The sequence below is a fragment of the Bidens hawaiensis genome, unplaced genomic scaffold (genome assembly GCF_021521415.1).
Source record: "Bidens hawaiensis isolate Kalapana, Puna unplaced genomic scaffold, B.hawaiensis_p1.1 tig00002631_1, whole genome shotgun sequence".
In the NCBI taxonomy this organism is placed as follows: Eukaryota; Viridiplantae; Streptophyta; class Magnoliopsida; order Asterales; family Asteraceae; genus Bidens; species Bidens hawaiensis.
The window spans coordinates 1452819-1473458 of NW_027491143.1; the positions used below are offsets into that span (position 1 = coordinate 1452819).

General features: G+C 34.4%; 3 protein-coding genes across 6 annotated transcripts; 1 reads left to right on the forward strand and 2 right to left on the reverse strand.

Moving 5' to 3' along the window:
• The first annotated feature begins 5801 nt into the window (after window positions 1-5801).
• On the forward strand, window positions 5802-9410 carry LOC143620739 (uncharacterized). Of its 2 annotated transcripts, XM_077092367.1 has the most exons (4): window positions 5802-6006; window positions 7026-7172; window positions 7257-7819; window positions 7892-9410. In XM_077092367.1, exons 2-4 carry the CDS (start codon window positions 7064-7066, stop codon window positions 9392-9394), a joined length of 2175 nt encoding a protein of 724 aa, XP_076948482.1. In that variant the 5' UTR covers window positions 5802-6006; window positions 7026-7063; the 3' UTR covers window positions 9395-9410. The 2 variants fall into 2 exon arrangements, with proteins under 2 accessions (XP_076948482.1, XP_076948481.1); XM_077092366.1 differs by having other exon boundaries at window positions 7257-9410.
• A 196-nt stretch (window positions 9411-9606) lies between these two features.
• On the reverse strand, window positions 9607-15603 carry LOC143620740 (putative aarF domain-containing protein kinase At5g05200, chloroplastic). 2 transcript variants are annotated; one of them, XM_077092368.1, is made up of 11 exons: window positions 15453-15603; window positions 12504-12633; window positions 12235-12377; window positions 11698-11814; window positions 11415-11603; window positions 11179-11334; window positions 10845-11110; window positions 10504-10601; window positions 10190-10368; window positions 9973-10089; window positions 9607-9879 (listed from the first exon to the last, which is right to left on the reverse strand). In XM_077092368.1, exons 1-11 carry the CDS (start codon window positions 15588-15590, stop codon window positions 9703-9705), a joined length of 1710 nt encoding a protein of 569 aa, XP_076948483.1. In that variant the 5' UTR covers window positions 15591-15603; the 3' UTR covers window positions 9607-9702. The 2 variants fall into 2 exon arrangements, with proteins under 2 accessions (XP_076948483.1, XP_076948484.1); XM_077092369.1 differs by having other exon boundaries at window positions 11698-11791; window positions 12215-12377.
• Window positions 15604-17415: 1812 nt separating this feature from the next.
• LOC143620682 (uncharacterized) lies at window positions 17416-20340 on the reverse strand. 2 transcript variants are annotated; one of them, XM_077092320.1, is made up of 5 exons: window positions 20205-20340; window positions 18695-18858; window positions 18540-18615; window positions 18313-18439; window positions 17416-17659 (listed from the first exon to the last, which is right to left on the reverse strand). In XM_077092320.1, the coding sequence occupies exons 2-5, from the start codon at window positions 18812-18814 to the stop codon at window positions 17461-17463; spliced, it is 522 nt and encodes a 173-aa protein (XP_076948435.1). In that variant the 5' UTR covers window positions 18815-18858; window positions 20205-20340; the 3' UTR covers window positions 17416-17460. The 2 variants fall into 2 exon arrangements, with proteins under 2 accessions (XP_076948435.1, XP_076948434.1); XM_077092319.1 differs by lacking the exon at window positions 20205-20340 and having other exon boundaries at window positions 18695-18994.
• Between the last annotated feature and the right edge of the window lie 300 nt (window positions 20341-20640).

Here is a 20640-nt window from a genome sequence, read left to right on the forward strand (position 1 = left end):
TATTTTTAGTTATGTATTTTTTTTAATTTTAATGCATTATTAGTTATGTTTTTTAATTTTTTTGTATTTCTTTTTAATTTTAATGCATTTTTATTTAATTAATTAAATAAATTGGTTTTTATTTGTTTAGTTTAGTTATAAAAAGAAAATAATAAAAAAAGATATTGGGGGCCCAACTTGTAGCCCCTATACCATTACACCCCAAAAACAAATTCTCACATCTTGATGACTGGACGTCACGTATCATAATTCGCTCCCATTTATAATCTCTCCACTACACATAGCCTTAATGGAGATGATTAGCAAGCCTCTAAATATAGAGTAGGATCATTTTACTTTTCTATAAAACTCCCACTATTATAGAAGCTCCAATGTATCGAGTCTTTGAGTTTTAGTTGTTTTCTCTGTATTTAGAGAGAAAGTGGGATTTAAAGGTTCAAATGTAAATGCTTTTATATTTGCATAAACCTCATGTGACAAGTTGTAAGCGCGTGTTCGTTTTACAGAATTCGTGGGAATTCAAAGGAATTGGAATTAAAATATCATGACATGGCGTGTTCGTTTTGTTTGAATTAGAATCTAAATATCATTTGTGTGTGTTCGGTTGACAAGGAATTGGAATTGGAATTGGAATTCAATTCTTTCAAATTCCTTTAAACAAAGGGATTCAAAATCCTTTCATCATGTGAAGGAATTCAAGTAAATTTGATGGAACCTTAAATTGGGCGACTAACATGGTCGCGTTCGGGTCGACAATTCGGGTGTGTTCACATTCAGGTCGACGCTCCGAGTCTTAGCGCTTTCAGCTCAGTGCTCCGGGTCGGGTCGCTTTTGGGTCAACGCCCCGGGCCAGCTCGCATTCGGTTCGGCGCCCCGAGTCAGTATGTGTTCGGTTTGACGCCAGGGTCAGATCGGCTAAAAAAAACAACATAAACAAACCAGAAAAATCGAAACGGGCCGAAATCAAAAAAACTGAATAAAATAAGCAAAAAACGAACTTGAAGCAAACATAAACCAAAAAAAACATCATAAACGAACCAAAAAAACCAAAACGGGCCGAAACCCAAGAAAATGAACAAAATAAGCAAAAAAAACAAACTTGAACCAAACAAAAACCGATAAAAACGAACAAAAAGAACCGACACGGGCCGAAACCCAAAAAACTGAACAAAATAAGCAAAAAACGAACTTAAACCAAACAGAAACCGAAAAAACGAACCAAAAAAACGAAACGGGCCGAAACCCAAAAAACTGAACAACATAAGCCAAAAAAACGAACTTGAACAAAACAGAAACTGAATAAAACAACATAAACGAACCAAAAAAACCGAAACGAGCCGAAACCCAAGAAACTGAACAAGATAAGCAAAAAAACGAACTTGAACCAAACACAAAACTGAACAAAAGAAGCAAAAAAAGGAACTTGAACCAAACAGAAATAGAAAAAAACGACTTAAAGGAACCAAAAAAACCAAAACGGGCCGAAACCCAAAAAACTGAACAAAAAAGAAAAAAGGAAAAAACGAACTCGGAGAAAATAGAAAACGAAAAACCAACCTAAACGAACAAAAAAAATTGAAACCGAGCTGGAACAAAACCCAATAAATTAACCAACTAAAGAAAAAAAACGAACCGAAATGACACTGGAAAAAATAACGAAACAAAAAAAACGAAAGCGGGTCGGGTCGGGTGGAAGCGGTTCGGATCATCAGCGGGCCGGATCGTCCAAAAACGTTGTGGGTCGTCGGTAGAGTGGGTCAAAGTGATTACCTCCGACTCATTGGCCAACCAAACACGTTAGATAGAATTGGGATTCCAATTCCAGCAAATTCCTTTCCTATGAAAATGTTTAAATTTTAATTTCAATTCCTTTAAATTCCAATTCATATGCAAATTTCAATTCAAATTTCATTCCATTACGTGAAACAAATGCGCTCTAAAAGTATTTTGAAGTCAAGAATCTATAAGGAAGTTAATAACATCCTTTTGATAAAACTCAATTCGTGGAATGTATTTAACAAAAGCAATTTGTATTACAATAATAAAAATAACTCTTAAAAACAAAGCAAATGGTTGTCCACAAGGGCGACCATGTGTCCAAAAACAAAGAGAATGAATGGCATCCTTTTGAATAATGAAACAATCATTTATGACAGTATTATATTTTGTTTTGTAACTTATATTTTTTTAAAAAAAAATAATAGGCAAGTAATTTTGTACTTGTTTAAAGAAAGCATATGACTAGTAATTAAGTAGTTAACATCCTTTTAATAAGGTATATTTGAAAATTGTGGACCAAAATGTCGTTATACAAACAACACTTACGCACTATGTGCATGGCCATACATGGCGTACGATAAGACGAAAAGTGGTCAAACGAGTCGTTTTGATAGTAATGCGGATTGTATGATAGGCAAAAAGGTCTTATAGGTCGGCAAAGTCATATGGTTTGTATGCTAGTTTGGTCGACAAATCAACTTTTGAAGCGACCACTAACAATAGATGTACAGAATGTTTGACATTTCTGGTTTTTTCCCTATTCATACGCCACATATAATATCATATGACGTGTATGAAAAAGCAGAAAAAGATTATACGGCCCGTATGATGTGACAATTAAGTTAGTGTATACCTTCGACATGATATACTTATGTATATGCCGTTTTTTGGATCTTGGTTTAACCACAAGTTCATGATGAACCTCTTGTATACTTGTATATGTTTTAATGGTTATGTTTTATTGGATAATGGATGTTAGCATACTACGTGGCATATCATTATTGGTAGGAGACTGAGTAATAAAGCCTAGAAGTCAATGTGGTTGACTTAACTTTTATTAATCAAATTAAAATTTAAAATAAACAAACACACCAAGTAATTCCAGTTTCTTAACATAAATAATGAGGGGCAAATTCAATTCCGTTAACTTTCTTTTGTAATGTTTCAGGTATTCCTTGGTGGTTTGAGTTGTAGTTGGTTTATCTTTATTTATATGTTCACGCTTCTTGCTTTTACTTTTATTATTATTTTTTTTTTGAATATATTTGACTTTTCTTAAAGAGAAATTAATGGATGACATCATATAAAAATAGCAAAAATAAGTGATAACAGGCATCTTATGATGGTCTATTATTATATGAAAAATATATTCATTACAAACTGTTTATTTTAATAGCTCCAATATATTCAATTATATTAATATTATTGATGTGATTACTGATTGAATGAATACTAACAATTTATTTATGAAAAAACACATCAACTATCATCCATCATACTTCTCACATGTACCATTTTTAATGCTGGTTAAAATAAAAATAAATCGAGCTATTTAATTTTGTACATTTATTCTAGAACACATATTAATTATTTTCAATAATGATTTAAACAAATATAAAAACTGAGTATATTAACTATGAATTTAAACTAGCAATATAGAAAAGGTGAAAGGAGGTAATGTCTCGTGTATAGCGTGCAGTTTATAGAATATGTTAAACATGATTATAGTATATTTATAGTATGCGTCAGGGAGTTGACTCGGTGAGTATGTATGAATTAAGGAACCGGAGAAAAAGATGACTTGGTATCATTTCTTTAAGGTGAACAACACCCCCTACCTATACGACATAGGGAAGGGGAGCTGGGGAGGTGCGAGTTCGGCGTTGTTGCGCCGATCAAACCAAAGGAAGGTGATGAATCATATATATAAAATGTTATTCATATTATTATTGTAATATAATGTAGGGTCAAGTTATTCTTTAAAGGATAACAAAAATGAGAATGATGGGAAGCCATAATTAGTTGACATGTGTCATGTAGGGACCAAAGGAAAAATGGTAGAAAAGTATTATTACACATTTTCTCTCTCCACATGCAAGTCATATGTTAATTCTCCCATTATTTTTAAACGTCTATAACTTTTTCATATGATATTTTTTTTTAAAATAAACTTCACCATAATTACAAGCGTTTTTTTACCTTTAATATGAGTATAATTTTGTTATATAAGAATAAAAAATAATTTACGTCGTTATGTCTTTTTGCTTACCATTGTGTCTTTTTTCGCCATTGTGTCTTTCTGTTTGTTATTGTGTTTTTTCGCCATTGTGTCTTCCATCTAATCATTGTGTTTTTTAAAAATACTAATAACACCGTTGTGCAATAGTATATATATATATAATGAAAAATACTAACAAATTATCTAATACATAAAACAAAATGATGAATGCATATTACACAATAACCTAAAACGTAAAACACAATAATGAATACATATAACACAATGGCCTGAAACGTAAGACACAATGGTAAATGCATATAACACAATGCCTGAAACGTAAGACACAATGGTAAATGCATATAACACAATGCCTGAAACGTAAGACACAATGGTAAATGCATATAACACAATGGCCTGAAACGTAAGACACAATGGTAAATAAGTATAACACAATGGCCTGAAACGTAAGACACAATGGTAAATACGTAAACGCAAGACACAATGGTAAATACGTATGACACAATGGCCTGAAACGTAAGACACAATGGTAAATACGTAAGACACAATGGTAAATACGTATGACACAATGGCCTGAAACGTAAGACACAATGGAATCTATATATTACACAATGCATTGAACGTAATACACAAACAACATATACTATTTTTCTCAAATTAAGTGAATATTGATCACAATAACTAAAACACAAAGATAAGTATAAGACAAATGTTGAGCACAAAGACACAATGACGCATGAAAGACACAATGACGTAATCTTTGTGTTAGTTTTTATTTTTCATATGAGTATCAATTAAAAAACACAATGACCGAAATATATAACACAATGCATTATAAAACCCAATTAAAAACACAATGGACAACCAAATAATACAATATAAAAAAACCCACCAACTTTTTTTTATTATTTTTATATAACAATATGATATTCATATTAAAGATAAAAAAAAATGCTTGTTATTATGGTAAAAAAATTTTCTAAAAAAAATGTCGTATGAAAAAGTTATAGACGTTTTAAAATGATAGAGGAATTGACATGTGCCTTGCATGTGGAGAGAGAAAGTCTTCATAAGTGGGTTATTACCTTCATGCCCTTCTCATATGTTTTTATTCAATTTTTATTATTGAATTAATCTCCACCATTCAAATATAAGAACAATAGATTAGAATTTTTCTCACCCTTCTCATTTTTGTTTTCCTTTGTATTTTAACTTTACCCATATAATGTATAAACAAACTTTATTGCTATATAATAATGTATAAATAAATACACATTTAAAAATTAAGAAAATAAACATTATTGATCTGCATTTAAACAAACTTTATGTAAATGTTTGGTATTTTGAATGACGAAATGCAATTTTCTTCTAAAGTTACATTTTTTTATTATTAAAGAAATTTGATAATATTATTATTTAAATAACAGTTTTAATTATTAAATAACATTTTTAATTAATAAATAAACTTATTTTTATTATTATAGAAAACTATTTTTAATAAGAAAGTTTTGAGCAGCACCTCCCTTAGACTACTCGTGGATGTTAAAATGAGAGACACCGAAGCCACATCATCCCAAAAAAAAAAAATTTAAATCCATAACATAATAATTAAAATTAAAGTATGAGTTAGTTAAAGCTCATTATCATGGTTTTAATTAATTATCATAATATTTATGATTATGATTATGTAATATAATATTCTTGTTTTCAAAATATGATGTAATTTAATATGAGTTACGTGGGCTTTAAACGTATCACAACCAACTTCGTCTCTGTGACACACACATCACATTTAGAGAGAGAAAGACATAAAACTCACACAAGACTTCACAGAAGCTTTCATTACAAGAGTTGCAAACAACACACTTTTTCTTTTTCATCCCACCAAAAACTTTTCTTTTTTCTAGAGAGACAAAGCTCCAGGTTTCCACAGGATATGATGATGATTATCATGTAATCAACAACATTTATCAAATAATAATATTCAGGTGATCTTCATTTCTATTCATTTATTACACTTAATAAATAATATTTTTATTCTTATTCATAGTTCTTGATTTTGATTATATGTTTCAGAGATTTAGATCTTTGATCAATCAAGAAATTGTAGTTTTTTTTTTCTTATATATATATATTAATACTTTTTATTAATGGTTTAACACTCAGTTCTTGATTTATTTCCATGCTTTAGAATCTTGAATCTTTTTTTATCAAAAAAACATGATTTTTCAGGCTCTTCATTAACACACATGTCTTGATTTTCAAGAAATGAGTTGTTTTTTTTAATGATTAAATTCACAGTTCAAGATTTTTAATAGGGTATGATCAATTTCTTGTATATAAATAAATAAATAAATAAAATAAAATTTTGGTGGATTAAATGAAAATAAAAAATATTAAATTCCAATATTAAAAAGAATAGAAAATTGAGTTGTTTGACTTTTTGTAAATCTTTTAATATTTGACTTGCCCCAACCAACTATAATTCATATTTGTCCAACTGTCTATTGTTATTAAACAAGATCTGATGAATCTCCATGGTTGTAGCTATTTAACCTAGACAGGTTCAAACTTTGATTGACTTGGCATGGATTTTGGATTGTGTTCTCATTTTTTTATTTTATTTTTTACTTAAAAAGAATGAGTCATTCGTTAAATTTTCTAAAAATAAGACACATTTTTGTTCTATTTGAGGTTCAAAGTTAAAACCAATTTATTTGGCAATCAAAGGTGAAATGATGTCTTTTTAGCATTTGTTAATCAGGTCGTATCAAATCTGACACAACACACCACTATCACATCCGTCAGTTTCAATAAAGTTATACAAGCCATAGCTCGTATAAAACCTTATTTTATTATAGTACGGGCACACATTAACCTATTCAACATATCACACGAGCGGTGTTATCGGCCCGTATGATATGTTGAAAATGTTATACAGCCCGTATATATATGTCATTAGCGTGTGTATAGCTAATTTAAATGTTTGCTGTTTAAATAATTACAGGGCTTTCAAAAGTGATTTGACTGAACATTTTCCTAATCATGAATTCTAAGGTCCGGATTGTAAAGGGTCCGAGATGCCGGAGAGTGCTGGCCGAGCCATCGGATGTTCCTGTGTACGCATGTGGAGGCTGCGGTGCAAAACTTCTAGGTTTTTACATATAACTACTATGTTTTATAGTTCGAGTTCAAAGATTTGTGTTTTTTGTTTAAATGCTTTAATGTATTAATGCAGCAAAGAAACGGATTAGCAGTACCGTTGACACCACATCACAAAGACCCGAGTCACCGGGCAAAGATTCTTCAGAAAACCCGAAATTGGACCGAGTTTTTGGTGATCAAGAAGCTGGCAGCAGCTTAAATCAACAAGATGCAGCTAAGAAAGCGGTTAAGGAGTATTCAACCGAAACATTAAATATAAAACAACTTTGTAATGATCAAGAACCCTGCAGCAGCTCAAATCAACAACCAGCGGTTACTTCAAGCGATGAACATGAACCCGATCAAATTATGCATAACGAGCCTCGTAGCTCAACTGAGTTTTCTGGCCATGAGGATCCAGAGTCGTCGCCCGAAGCCACGCCTCATAACATAATAGAACAAGAACAAGAAAAGTATCAGAATGAAAACATTACAGTTGTTGGACTCGAGCATCCGTCAAGCAAACAGCAATTCAAGCAGCTTTCGGATAATAATGAAACCGACACAGAGTCATCGCCAGACGCCACACCTCATAACATAATAAAACAAGAACATGAACATGAACAAGAACAATATCAGAATGAAAACATTACAGTTGTTCAACTCGAGGATCCGTCAAGCAAACAGCAATTCGAGCAGCTTTTAGATAATAATGAAACCGACACAGAGTCATTGCTTGAAGACACGGCTCATAGCAATGTCAACCGACACGAGACTGAATTCGTAAGCTGTAGAAACGATACTGTAGTTGAAAAGAGTGATAGTGAGTTTGATGAAGCTACTGTTAATACAAGGATCATTAGTGATTTGGATGGTGGCTCGAAGTCGAGCTTTAAGAACATGATTGCAGAGAAGTTGCTTGATACACGACAGAAAAAACCTGTGTATATGGATGAAGACGAGTTTTTATCAGAAGACGGAAGTGCTGATTTGCGTCATCGAAAAAGACTTGGTCGTTTCAGCTCGGTAGAGTCTATGGAAACCGCACGGGTAGGTGGCACGAGTTATTATGGGTATGAAGGCAGTGTATCTTCGTTTGATGGAACTGACGATCAGGGCCGTGGAAAGAAACATATTGGTTCAATACGAGATGAACATGTCGATTCAGGAAACTGGTATCGTTTCAATAGGCGTAGGGAGTTTAAAGATGAGCACAGATCGCTTTACAGTTTGAATGAGTTGAACCCAAGGCATCGTTCGCCAATGATCCCTGAAAACCCGAAAATGGAAAGAATAGAGCTGTTGAAACTGGTTCAGGAACTACAAGATCAGCTAGAAAGAACAAATGTTTCGAACACGAACCCGAACCAGCAACAAGTTCCTTCATACTATAATCATGTTTTGAACAATGCAGGAAGATACGGGCAGCGAATGGCGTTTTCTGGGGAAGCAACAGCAGTGAACAGACGACGAGACGCTAGCTCGTGCCATCATTGTTGTCCACAAGACCGCCATTTCTCGGCCCAGCTTCCCCGCCAGCACGTTTGCTGTAACGGGCCTAGTTACGGGCCCAACAGTTACCATAGCCCACGGGTTTCAGGCCCGTCAAGCCCTAGACATAACTATTTGGAGTCCGAGTTTTCTGTACCTGATGATCACTGGCAACCGAATGATGCCATGAAACCGAAGAAGAAGAAGCAGTATGTCCGGCCAATCGCAGGTGGGTCCCCATGGATCGCGTGTTACCAGTGCTTTGAGCTTCTTCAGCTGCCTCAAAGCTTCCTTCTTTTCAACAAAAGATACCACAGTTTAAGATGTGGTTCTTGTTTGAAAGTACTCAACTTCACACTTACAAATGGAACTCATGTTAGTCGATACTACCCGGAAGAAACGATCGCTGCTCCACCGAGCAGTGAGGCGGAAGACTTTGACAAGTTGACCGGGCCATGGGCCGGGCCGGTCTCATGTTCGGACCGCTCGTTTGGGAAGAGTTATTCTACAGAAACAGATAGAAACGGTTCTCGGGAATTCAGTGAGGACGGAAGAAAGGGAACCATGTCACGAGACCCATCGGGCTCAACCCGACCACCTTCTTCAAGGGTTTCGGGCCGGAGAACCACCACATCAGAAATCGAGGAGGTTGAGCCAGAGCACAGGCCCGGGCCCAATGGGTCGCCGCTGCATTGGCTAATGGGATATGCTTCACCGAGTAAGGTGATCCAGGGTTTATAGTAACCGCAGTGAAATTTTGAAACAGTTATTTTATAGTGTATAGTTTGCATACATTTGTTTCATTTGATTTTCTATTCTTGTTGGGATTTTTAGATTCAAAAAATGGTTTTGATTTATTTTTTATTTTTATAATTATAAGTATTTTTATGTTGAAAACTCAGAATAACTGTATCACCTTTAGGATTATGATTCTACATAATGGTTTACATTATTACATGACTTGATGCTTTTCATAACAGTTGTTTTCTGCAAGTATTTACTTAAGTACCTACTATCACTATATACGAATGACGATTCTCGGTGGCAGACTAGTAGATGTTTCGGTTGGTAGTTCTTCTACTTGAGGCAATAGTGACCCTTTGATCCTGAAGCATGTTCATGTTGGGAGCTAGTAGTCGAGTGTAACGGTCAAAATACAAGAGCTGTTTCATTAACAGTGCAAATTCCCGAGGGAATCTTAACCCGTATGATTCACTGACTCGCACCTATTGACATAAAATAAGCCACAAACAGAGTTGTTTGCAGCTAAAATATGTTAAAAATGGACTATTATCAGATACTAAAGCTTAGTAGCGTACCACATCAAGAAACAGTGCATTCATCTGTCTTTCATCAACAACCAAATTGGCGGATATAGCGGTTGCATTTGTATCTGTTCGAGTCGCTGTAGCAACGACTACTTCTGTATCCAAATCCTGAAAATGAGAAAATAACTTTTATATATGTTTTATAAATATTCAAAAAGGGGAAATAGTTTGATTATTTAAACAGGGCCACAAATATATGAATACATGCCTGTATAGATGCAAAGATCTTCTCCAAATCTTTAGCAAATGCTCTAGAGTCCACATTTGTGTTTGTAGCACCCATTTCAATTAAAGCAGAGGCCATTGACTCATATTCTTCAGTTGCAATTGAACCCAAAAACACTTCCATTGCATTCCATGTTTTTGGTGATATCCGTCCAACAATACCTGCAACTCATAAATTCTGGTTCAGGTGATATTGCCCATTGTGAGATTGTAGTTTTGTATGCAACAAAATGAGAAGCAAAATTTGTTTATCCAGACACACACAAGCAGATATATGTAGTGTTAAAAAGTACCTACCAAAATCAAGAAAACCGATACGTCCATCGCGCAATACCCATAAGTTACCAGCATGTACATCTGCATGGAAAGTTTCACATGCCAGTAAACTACCAAACCTGCAAAAGTTGTAACAAAAAAAGCATGTTAAACTTAAGTGCAATTGTGAAAAGAAACAAACTCTATACTGGGCTTTATTTTTTGGTTGATTAAATACATGAATTTTGAAAAAGAACAAAAAGGTCCTCTAAATAAAGCTCAAAGACTTAATCATTCAAAAAAAGGATAATTCCGTTAAGTTTTGAAAAGTACAAAATGAAAAAAATAAAGCCAGATATGTGTTATCATCGTCTTAGTCATACCATACGTTAAGGGCGGTTATGAGACTGGTTTCTGGACTTGAAACAAGGTTACTTATTGAATCCAAATCAGTAAGCGGGACTCCATATAATCTCTCCATTGTTAATACTCTTTTGGTACTAAATTCTGGATAAACTTTAGGAGCTGTGGCCTGACTTGTAAGCCCCATTGACTGTAGGTATCCTCTGAAGGACTCTATGTTCGCAGCCTCTTTCTTGAAGTCCACTTCTTCAAGCATTGATGCTCTTATATCATTCACAATCGCAACCTACTAGACAAACACATGCATAAAATTGAATATATTTAAAAACTCATACTAACTTTTTTAATTCATACCAGTGATGCACGGCTCAGTTCAGGATTCAAGAACTCTACGATGCGTGCAACAACATAAATGAAATTTAAATCTGCAACCAATACATCTTCGATCCCTGGTTTCAAGACCTTTATTACTACATCTGCTTGTGATCCTTTAAGCCTTGCTGCGTGTACCTAAATATCACATTTCTCAAAATGTAACACAAGTTTTTGTAATAATAATATTACAGTTTTTATTAAATTGTGATATGAACCTGTGCTATTGAAGCTGAGGCGAGTGGTGTAGGATCAACATACTCATAGATACTATCAATCGGGCCTGCTAGTTCCTCACGCAAAATACTTTTAATCTCATCAAGTGGAACAACTGGAGCTCTATCAAAACAATACTGAAATTCTTGCACGTATTCTGCTGGAAACAAAGTGGGAGCCGATGCTATGAACTACAAATAAATAAAAAAAGAAATTTATGAAACAAAGTTTATAAACACAAGCCATTTTGCTATTATAAACTATTCATTGGATAATGTAGCTCACCTGACCTAATTTGATATAGGTAGCTCCCAAACGTTCAAATAATTTTCTAAGGTAAAGAGGTGATAGTAATCCAAGCTGAAGCTGTGATGGTATCCTGCTACTAGGTGAATTCCTTGACTGCAATATATAATAATATAATTATGTTACACCAGCTCAATCATATACAAATTATTGAAGTAACGGTGTACACTTGAAGTATATCATTTGTAAACAATTAAACATTCATTCAGTTGCTGCTAAAGACGAGCTATACCATACAATATACAAACAGTGGTGAAGGATATTAAGGGCCAGGGGTGGCGGGCACCCCCCCCCCCTTGTTTTTTTGTGCAGCAGTGTAAATTTAGCCGTTTTCGTCCGAAAATTTTTATACGTAGTGTAAATTTAGCCGTTTTCGTCCGAAAATTTTTATACGTAGTGTAAATTTACCCGTTTTCGACCAAAAATATGAGGCTCCCCCCCAAACCTGACATTCGTGTCCAAGCTTCGCCACTGTATACAAATACATACAATATACGATATGAGGAATTCATATACCTGTGATAATTCAGTTAGCCACTCGCCACCAACACCAATGACTGCTTGAATACCTTGGGCCAATCTTAAAGCTCCACGAGGACCTGTGTTGATTGATGTCTGGACAATATCCTCCACAAGTTTTGGCAAGTTCTCAATACTGTCTGCGAGTAGAAATTGTATTTTATAACATCATTTACAGTAGTATAGAAGAAACTGAACTATATTCTTAATATTCTTCGACTTTGGTGTTGATGAAAGAGCAAATAGAACAATCACAAATAAAGTACCTTGAAGACGAGAAGTGAAAAGTTCTTGTGTTCGTGCTGATTGTGACTCTGAATATCTTGCATAAAGCCTTAACCCATTAGATCGATGTGCATTCTTCTTTGAGCTGATTAATATTCTTGTAACAGGCAACTGAGAGTGAAAACCAGATATCATTAATCTGCAAACTAGAGTTACAACTTACGAAGACACCTAATTTGAATATTCAGTTATCATTTTCTTCTTGTTGAATCAATTGGTCAAATTCCAGGCAAAGGATATTTAAATATATTTTAAGTAATAGCTAATTCAAGAAATAAATATAATATAAACTTATTCTCAGCAGTAGCTACTACTTAAGTAACAAATCTTTTTTTGCTTTGTGTCAATAACTATGAAATAAATTGAACAAAGCAAATACATCCTACATCTTTAAAGCGATTTAGGGGCTGCATATTAAGAGGCCTGACCGATTACGAGGTAGCCTCTGAACCGGTCAGCGTGTTTCAAAAACTTACCCACTAAGAGACTTCATGAACCATTAAGAGGTATCTTTTAAATGAACCAAACACACTCTACCTCTAACCGATTAAGAGGTAGCCTTTTAATGGAATCATTAACAGACTACCAGACAGGCAACGTTTGAACTTTTCATTGAGGAATAAAATAATGCAATAATAAGGAATGGGTCAAGTTATTCTACAAAGTGAAACAAAAATAAGAAGGATGAGAAGCCATAATTAGTTGACATGTGTCATGTGTCATGTAGGGACCAAAGCAAAAAGGGTATAAAAGTAATATTACACATTTTCTCTCTCCACATGCAAGTCACATGCTAATTCCTCCATTATTTTTAAACGTCTATAACTTTTTCATATGATATTTTTTAAAAAAATAAAATTCACCATAATAACAAGAGTTTTTTTACCTTTAATATGAGTATAATTTTATTATATAAGAATAAAAAATAATTTACGTCATTGTGTCTTTTTGCTTACCACTGTGTCTTTTTCGTCATTGTGTCTTTCTGTTTGTTATTGTGTTTTTTCGCCATTGTGTCTTCCATCTGATCATTGTGTTTTTTTTAAAATACTAATAACACCGTTGTGCAATAGTATATATATATAATGAAAAATAAAATTCACCATAATAACAAGCGTTTTTTACCTTTAATATGAGTATAATTTTGTTATATAAGAATAAAAAATAATTTACGTCATTGTGTCTTTTTGCTTACCATTGTGTCTTTTTTCGTCATTGTGTATTTCTGTTTGTTATTGTGTTTTTTCGCCATTGTGTCTTCCATTTGATCATTGTGTTTTTTTTTAAATACTAATAACACCGTTGTGCAATAGTATATATATATAATGAAAAATACTAACAAATTATCTAATACATAAAACACAATGATGAATGCATATTACACAATAACCTGAAACGTAAAACACAATAATGAATACATATAGCAACACAATGGCCTGAAACGTAAGACATAATGGTAAATGCATATAACACAATGGCCTGAAACGTAAGACACAATGGTAAATGCATATAACACAATGGCCTGAAACGTAAGACACAATGGTAAATGCGTATAACACAATGGCCTGAAACGTAAGACACAATGGTAAATGCGTATAACACAATGGCCTGAAACGTAAGACACAATGGTAAATGCGCATGACACAATGGCCTGAAACGTAAGACACAATGGTAAATGCGCATGACACAATGGCCTGAAACGTAAGACACAATGGTAAATGCGCATGACACAATGGCCAGAAACGTAAGACACAATGGTAAATGCGCATGACACAATGGCCTGAAACGTAAGACACAATGGTAAATGCGTATGACACAATGGCCTGAAACGTAAGACACAATGGTAAATGCGTATAACAGAATGGCCTGAAACGTAAGACACAATGGTAAATGCTTATAACACAATGGCTGAAACTTAAGACACAATGGAATCTATATATTACATAATGCCTTGAACGTAATACACAAACAACATAATACTATTTTTCTCAAATTAAGTGAATATTGATCACAATGACTAAAACACAAAGATGAGTATAAAGACAAATGTTGAGCACAAAGACACAATGACGCACGAAAGACACAATGACATAATCTTTGTGTTAATTTTTATCTTTCATACGAGTATCAATTGAAAAGCACAATGACCGAAATATATAACACAATGCATAGAAAAACCCAATTAAAAACACAATGAACAACCAAATAACACAATATAAAAAACCCACCAACTTTTTTTTATTTTTATATATAACAATATGATATTCATATTAAAGATAAAAAAACGCTTGTTATTATAGTAAAAAAATTTTCTAAAAAAAATGTCGTATGAAAAAGTTATAGACGTTTTAAAATTATGGAGTAATTGACATGTGTTTTGCATGTGTAAAGAAAATGTTTTTATAAGTGGGTTATTACCTTCATACTCTTTTCATCTATTTTTATTCAATTTTTATTCTTGAATTAATCTCCACCATCCAAATCTAAGATCAATGGATTAGATTCATTCTCATCCTTCTCATTATATAAATATAACTACTTATCCATTTTCAAAAACTTTAATGAATAAACATAGACGAACGTTCAAATGAACAAAAAAACAGTTCATGTTCATACTTTGTTCATTATTAAATAATAATATTCGTTCTCTTATTAAGTAAACAAACATAAGCGAACCTCCCAATGAACAGTAATTTGAACATAAACCGACGTTCACGAACATTAAGCCGAACAGTTGACGAACAGTTTCAGTTCATTTAGAAACTGAATAATATTTGAATGTTAAGCTGCCTCAAAATCTCAAACAACACAATTAATTATTAACACACCAGAAATTGTCAAATCAATCACGCAATTGATTTGAAAACTGATGCAACATATAGGTTATAATAAACCTGGTTAACTGCAATTAGGAATATAATAATTAATACCTGAGATTGATGCGTGAAAATTGGGGCACATCGGCCATGAACGAAGCATCCTCTGAACACTGAAACTGACGTCATCAATTCAATAGAATTGTTTGTGTGAATTCGATCGCCTTGTGGGATGATTTTTAATAGGACCATTGAATTGAACTATTAAAGCTGTGTCGTTTAGCTATATTAATCTGCGACAACGGTTTGACCACGTGCCATTTTCTTACTGGTTCCTGTTTGTACTTTGTAGTGAAACATAAGACTGCTCACTGTGGCGAGGGGCTTCGAAGCCCCTCCCCAGTGTCATGTCAGCGTCACGTGTGTATTGGGGGTTTCAAAGCCCCACCCCAAAGATGCCCTTTAATAGTGACGGGGCTTTGAAGTCCCTTAATTTTTTTTTTCTTTTTTAATTTAATAAAACTAACAAACTTAATATAATAAACTAAATAATAAAAATCATAATTAAACTAAAATACATAAAAAAAACGTACAAATAGAAAAAAAAATACAACTAATTTTCGGCGTCCGAGTCCTCGTTTGCGTATTTTGCCATTATCCTCTCTTTCTTTTTCTCCAAAAACGCCCGCGTGGCCAAATCTAGATGCGAGAGATCTTTTATGAGGAGTTTAAAGTCCTTCTCTCGTTGTCGTTCCAATTTAGCCTTCTTTCTTTCTTCATGCATGGCTTTGTATTCCGCATGCATCTCTTTTCTTTCTTCGTGTATTATCTTGAGTTCCTCTTTCGAGTGGCGGAGGCATAAACGGCATTGGCATTCGATAAAACATATCGTGTAGAGGCATTGCGGCAGGTACATTCTGGTTAGCAAAGTAAGGGTTGATAGGGTCATTGTTTGCGAGTAAACTAGCCCACCACCTTTGAGACGGATCCCACGGGTTTGGGTTGGTGTTCGGGTTTTGGTTAGGGTTTGAGCTCGAGCTCGTGTTCTGGTTTGGGTTCGGGTTTGAGCTCGAGCCGGTGAAATTGAGAAAGGATTCATGGTAGAGAGTTGAGAGGTTTTTGTTTTGAAATTTGATAGTATTTGGTATTTGTTTGTGTATAGACCGTTCAAATGAACGTTGGGGGGGGCACCAAAGCCTTTCCATCCGCGCCGGCCGTTTGAACGGCGAAATGCACCGCGCCCCACGGCGGTGTTCCCCGCCCGTCGCCCATTGCCACTTCACCCCTCCACGCCCCATAGTGAGTAGTCTAATAGATGTAACCGGTATCGAACCAACCATTTTGGTATTGGTGTTGTACCAAGTTTTTGGGAAAGTCGGTATTAGTACCGGTATGGTATTGAGTTCATCCCCAAATATATGTATTTATAATGACGTGTAGTTGGTTAGTGAGACTCGCACGGTATGACGGCGAGCTAATGCAAATTTAGCCGGTCCCTGGTTACGGCATAATCAAAATACAAGAAATAGACCTATTCAAAAAAATGTGTGTTACGACGGGAATCGACAAGCATTCGGTTGGTATTGACGGTACTAGCGTCAAATCATAAACATAAGTTAGTAAGCAAATGAAAAAATATTTATATTTCTTTAAAAGAAAATAATACATTAAAAAAACTCATCACGTGACCCAGTCAAACTTGGTTGTAACTTTTGTGGCAATTACATCTTCGATTAATATGATATATAATTGTTATAGATAAGAATTGCATACTTGGATTTACCATTTTAGCAAGACTACATCAAATGAAATACTATATTACAGAAATACTATATTACATATATACTTTTAGACCATCCGTAGCGAGGACTTTTTGATGACGTTTTGGTGTCAAAATGTCAAGGGTTGCATATTTTTTACTGCGCATGGTCTTGTGTAGTTTGATGTTGTCTCAGTCGGTTTCGTAGGTTTTTCTAAGCCAAACATCGGTTTAACATTTCAAAACTTATAAAAAGGTATTGTCTAAATTACTCCTTATATACTTTTTATGTCCCAAAAATTATATAAAGAGAATGCAAGAACAATAAGAATCATAATCATGATACATTGTAGAACTACATGTTTAAGAATCTTCAAGATCAGAATCGGAATCTGAGTCTGTAGCTGACTGCAACTCAGGACGTACTCTTCTGTTCGTGTTGGCCTCTAACGGAGGCAACCCATCATCTTCACTAGAATCCGGCTCAACGTTTTCCTCTGCAGTTGAAGGCTGAGAGTTTCCACTAGAACCGTCCGTCATGGCTGATTTAAATATTTCCGGCCTGCATAAATGAGCACAGGATTAGAGACGAAGTTCCAATTAAAGCAAAAAAAAGTTTACCGAATGTTAAAAGCAGGAGTAACTATGATGACAAGTCGACAACACATAAAACAGCTTGCAAATAGAGTATGGCCTGATGTCACAAAAAAGTGAAAAACCAAGTTTTACTATATTATAGTCCCTAAACTTATTTAAAATGCGCAAAGTCGTAAAACTTAGAAAAACACCGGTTTTTTTCCGAGAAACGGACAAGATTTGATGAAGTGACGTCGTAAGTAGTAAAAAATGTAGACGTATAGGATATGCACTTGTAATTAAAGCGGTTAAAATTGACAAAGTGGTGTTCCACGTCATCAAAAGGTTATCTACATAGTCTCCAGATACATAATGTTTGTCTTAAAAAGCAACATATTTAAAATAAATTCACAAGAACATGTACTTTAAACAAGTTCAGGGACTTTTTCGTGCAAATTTAGAAGGTGTGTCAGTTTATATTTTATAATGTGCTTAACTATTGGCCCATAGAGTACTATATTTTCTTTGGGTGGCATTCAAGTTCTAGGTAATATTTTATGATGAATAAATGATCTATCTTTGGGGTCCAAACAAATGAAAACCAAAATGCATGATTTGAAGGTTTAGATTGAAACTAACCATTCTGGAGACTTTTGTAGCACTCTGACTTGTTCATGAAAAAGAACTTGAAGAACAACGCATGCCACTTTTCTTCCAGACTCAACAGCCTCCTCTCTACCGCTATCATCAACCACCACAAAACTACCTGCAACATTGTAAACTTTCCAATTTAACAGCAACCATCATCGCCAACGTATCAAAGAAGAACACACGCATAGTAACATTATGCAAAGTACAACTCGTACCACGTTTTATCCACATGCTTTTCTGAAACTTAGCTGGGAAAATGGCCAATGCGTTCTCTCCTTTAGCATCGATCACCTGTATTTATAAAGTACCAAATAGAAATCATTTAACCAAGCAAAAATTAAGGAAGTGTGATGAGTAAGCATTATTATACCTCGATTAGATTAGAGCCTCGCAGAGAAACAACTTGCATGATACTTTGGCCTGGCTGAAGAGTTAATGTCTCGTCATTAACCGCCCTCTTCAGATTCTTCCTTCCACCTTTCATAGCCATTTCACTTCAATGCTACTTGTACAGTATGAAACTCGGTATTATGGCTGCAAATTCATTAATGTTAATGATGCAGCACAAGTTAGTTAACTTGTCATCAAGGCTGTATAAATGCTATTACACCAGATTGATCTTCTGGCTGTTTGCAGGTTGTGTGGTACTCGAAATAATTTTTTTTTATCATTTATCAATATCAAGCTACATAATGGCTAACGCAAGGTTAGTTTTTTTTATCATTTATCAATTATATTTGGCTTGAACATAGCATAAAGTTAGTTTTTTTAATATATAATTCATTTTCCAAACAAAACCAACATTTGATGCAGAACCCACATACGAGCATAAAGTTTTTGAGCGAACAAATTCAAACAGTTGAAAATGAGTACCGCAATAAGAACATTTTCTGGATTAATAATTGATTTAAAGGGTACGAGACGAGATGTAAATTTGGAGTGCTGGCCTTCGAGCAACTGGTACGGCTGCCACTTTGCGACCTTGAGGGTCATGGATTCAAGCCGTGGAGAAATAGGGTAACACTTGCGTACATCAGATCGCAAAGCGATCTGGCCCTTTACCGGACCTAAGGGTGCAAACAAGTCACGTTGTTCACGAGCTAATCGAGATCGGATCAATAAAAAGCTCAAAAAAAGCGAAGCGTTTTCAAGCTCGAGCCAAGCGTGAGCCTCAAATAAAGCTCGTTTAGTTATCAAGCACGCGCTCGAGCCTTGTATGCGAAGCTCGATAAGAAAAAGTATAAAGAGTAGAATGGACTGTTTTTTTTTTCTTTTTTCATGTTTTACATATATTTTAAAGATATGGAACATTATAAAGAATGAGATGTAAATGCTCTTGAGTCGGTCAAACCAGTGGCGTAACTTGGGCTTAGTCACAACGGTGACCAAAATCATGGACCCAATAGCTCAATACCTATAAAAATTTTCAGAAAATTGCATAAATTTACCCTACTAAGAGAAAAACGGCAGTTACCGGGGTCACCCCCGGTTCCCATTATACTTCGCCCCTTGGGTCAAACGATGTAGTTAAACGCTTAAAGATATTATTGGTATAGTTTCGAGTATAAAACTAAGGTTCTAACTTAGTTGTTTATCTTCCTATAACTAGAACTTTAAAAGATCTTTTATGCTCTTAAATATACTAAGCACATTAACTACTTGGCATTGTAACTCGTGACTGTTCTAATTTCATAGGGCCGGGGCATAAAAATTCCTCGACGGTTCGGGTCGGGTAAGGTGGATCAATCATCACATAATCATTCTATTATAATCGACAATGTGTAGTCACAAATTATGTTTTGCAATTAAACTATATACATCAATCAATATATTTATCATAAATTGTCATTTGATGATCTTTAATTAATTAAACACTGAACCTGAACTCGTTGAGCCACTGATTCCGGCGACGGTGACGGAGTCCGGCGGACGGCGATGGCCGACGGTGAGGTGTGGCTACTGAGAGATACTTTTGGGATTGGTTAGTAATGAATAAAATGAAACCCTAGACTTTAAGTTTATTTTGATTTATAAAAGCTCCGGTTTGACTCGTTTATTCGAGTTATATAAATTAAAGCAACAAAATTTTATCCAACTTGTCCCTTTTTTATTGAAGGATTTTTTATATTTTTCATAAATAATAAGGCTTTCTAACCAATTAATTTGTTAAAATTGATATTCAGAAATTACTTTGTTTGGTTTGTTAATATGCATATTCTTCTCTCTATTTTTAAATGTAAATTTACTTTTACTGATATCACTTGTCATGATCACCAATAATTAGATTATATTGTTCATGTTATTACTTCGTTTGGC

Coding starts and splice junctions, on each gene's coding strand:
- LOC143620739 (XM_077092366.1), top strand. CDS start 7,064: ATGAATTCTAAGGTCCGGATTGTAAAGGGTCCGAGATGCCGGAGAGTG. Junction 7,173..7,256: donor CTGCGGTGCAAAACTTCTAG/GTTTTTACATAT, acceptor GTATTAATGCAG/CAAAGAAACGGATTAGCAGT.
- LOC143620740 (XM_077092368.1), bottom strand. CDS start 15,590: ATGGTCCTATTAAAAATCATCCCACAAGGCGATCGAATTCACACAAAC. Junction 11,604..11,697: donor CCTATATCAAATTAGGTCAG/GTGAGCTACATT, acceptor ATTTATTTGTAG/TTCATAGCATCGGCTCCCAC. Junction 11,335..11,414: donor CCTCAGCTTCAATAGCACAG/GTTCATATCACA, acceptor TGTGATATTTAG/GTACACGCAGCAAGGCTTAA.
- LOC143620682 (XM_077092320.1), bottom strand. CDS start 18,814: ATGGCTATGAAAGGTGGAAGGAAGAATCTGAAGAGGGCGGTTAATGAC. Junction 18,616..18,694: donor GAGGCTCTAATCTAATCGAG/GTATAATAATGC, acceptor TTATAAATACAG/GTGATCGATGCTAAAGGAGA. Junction 17,660..18,312: donor CTACAAAAGTCTCCAGAATG/GTTAGTTTCAAT, acceptor TCATTTATGCAG/GCCGGAAATATTTAAATCAG.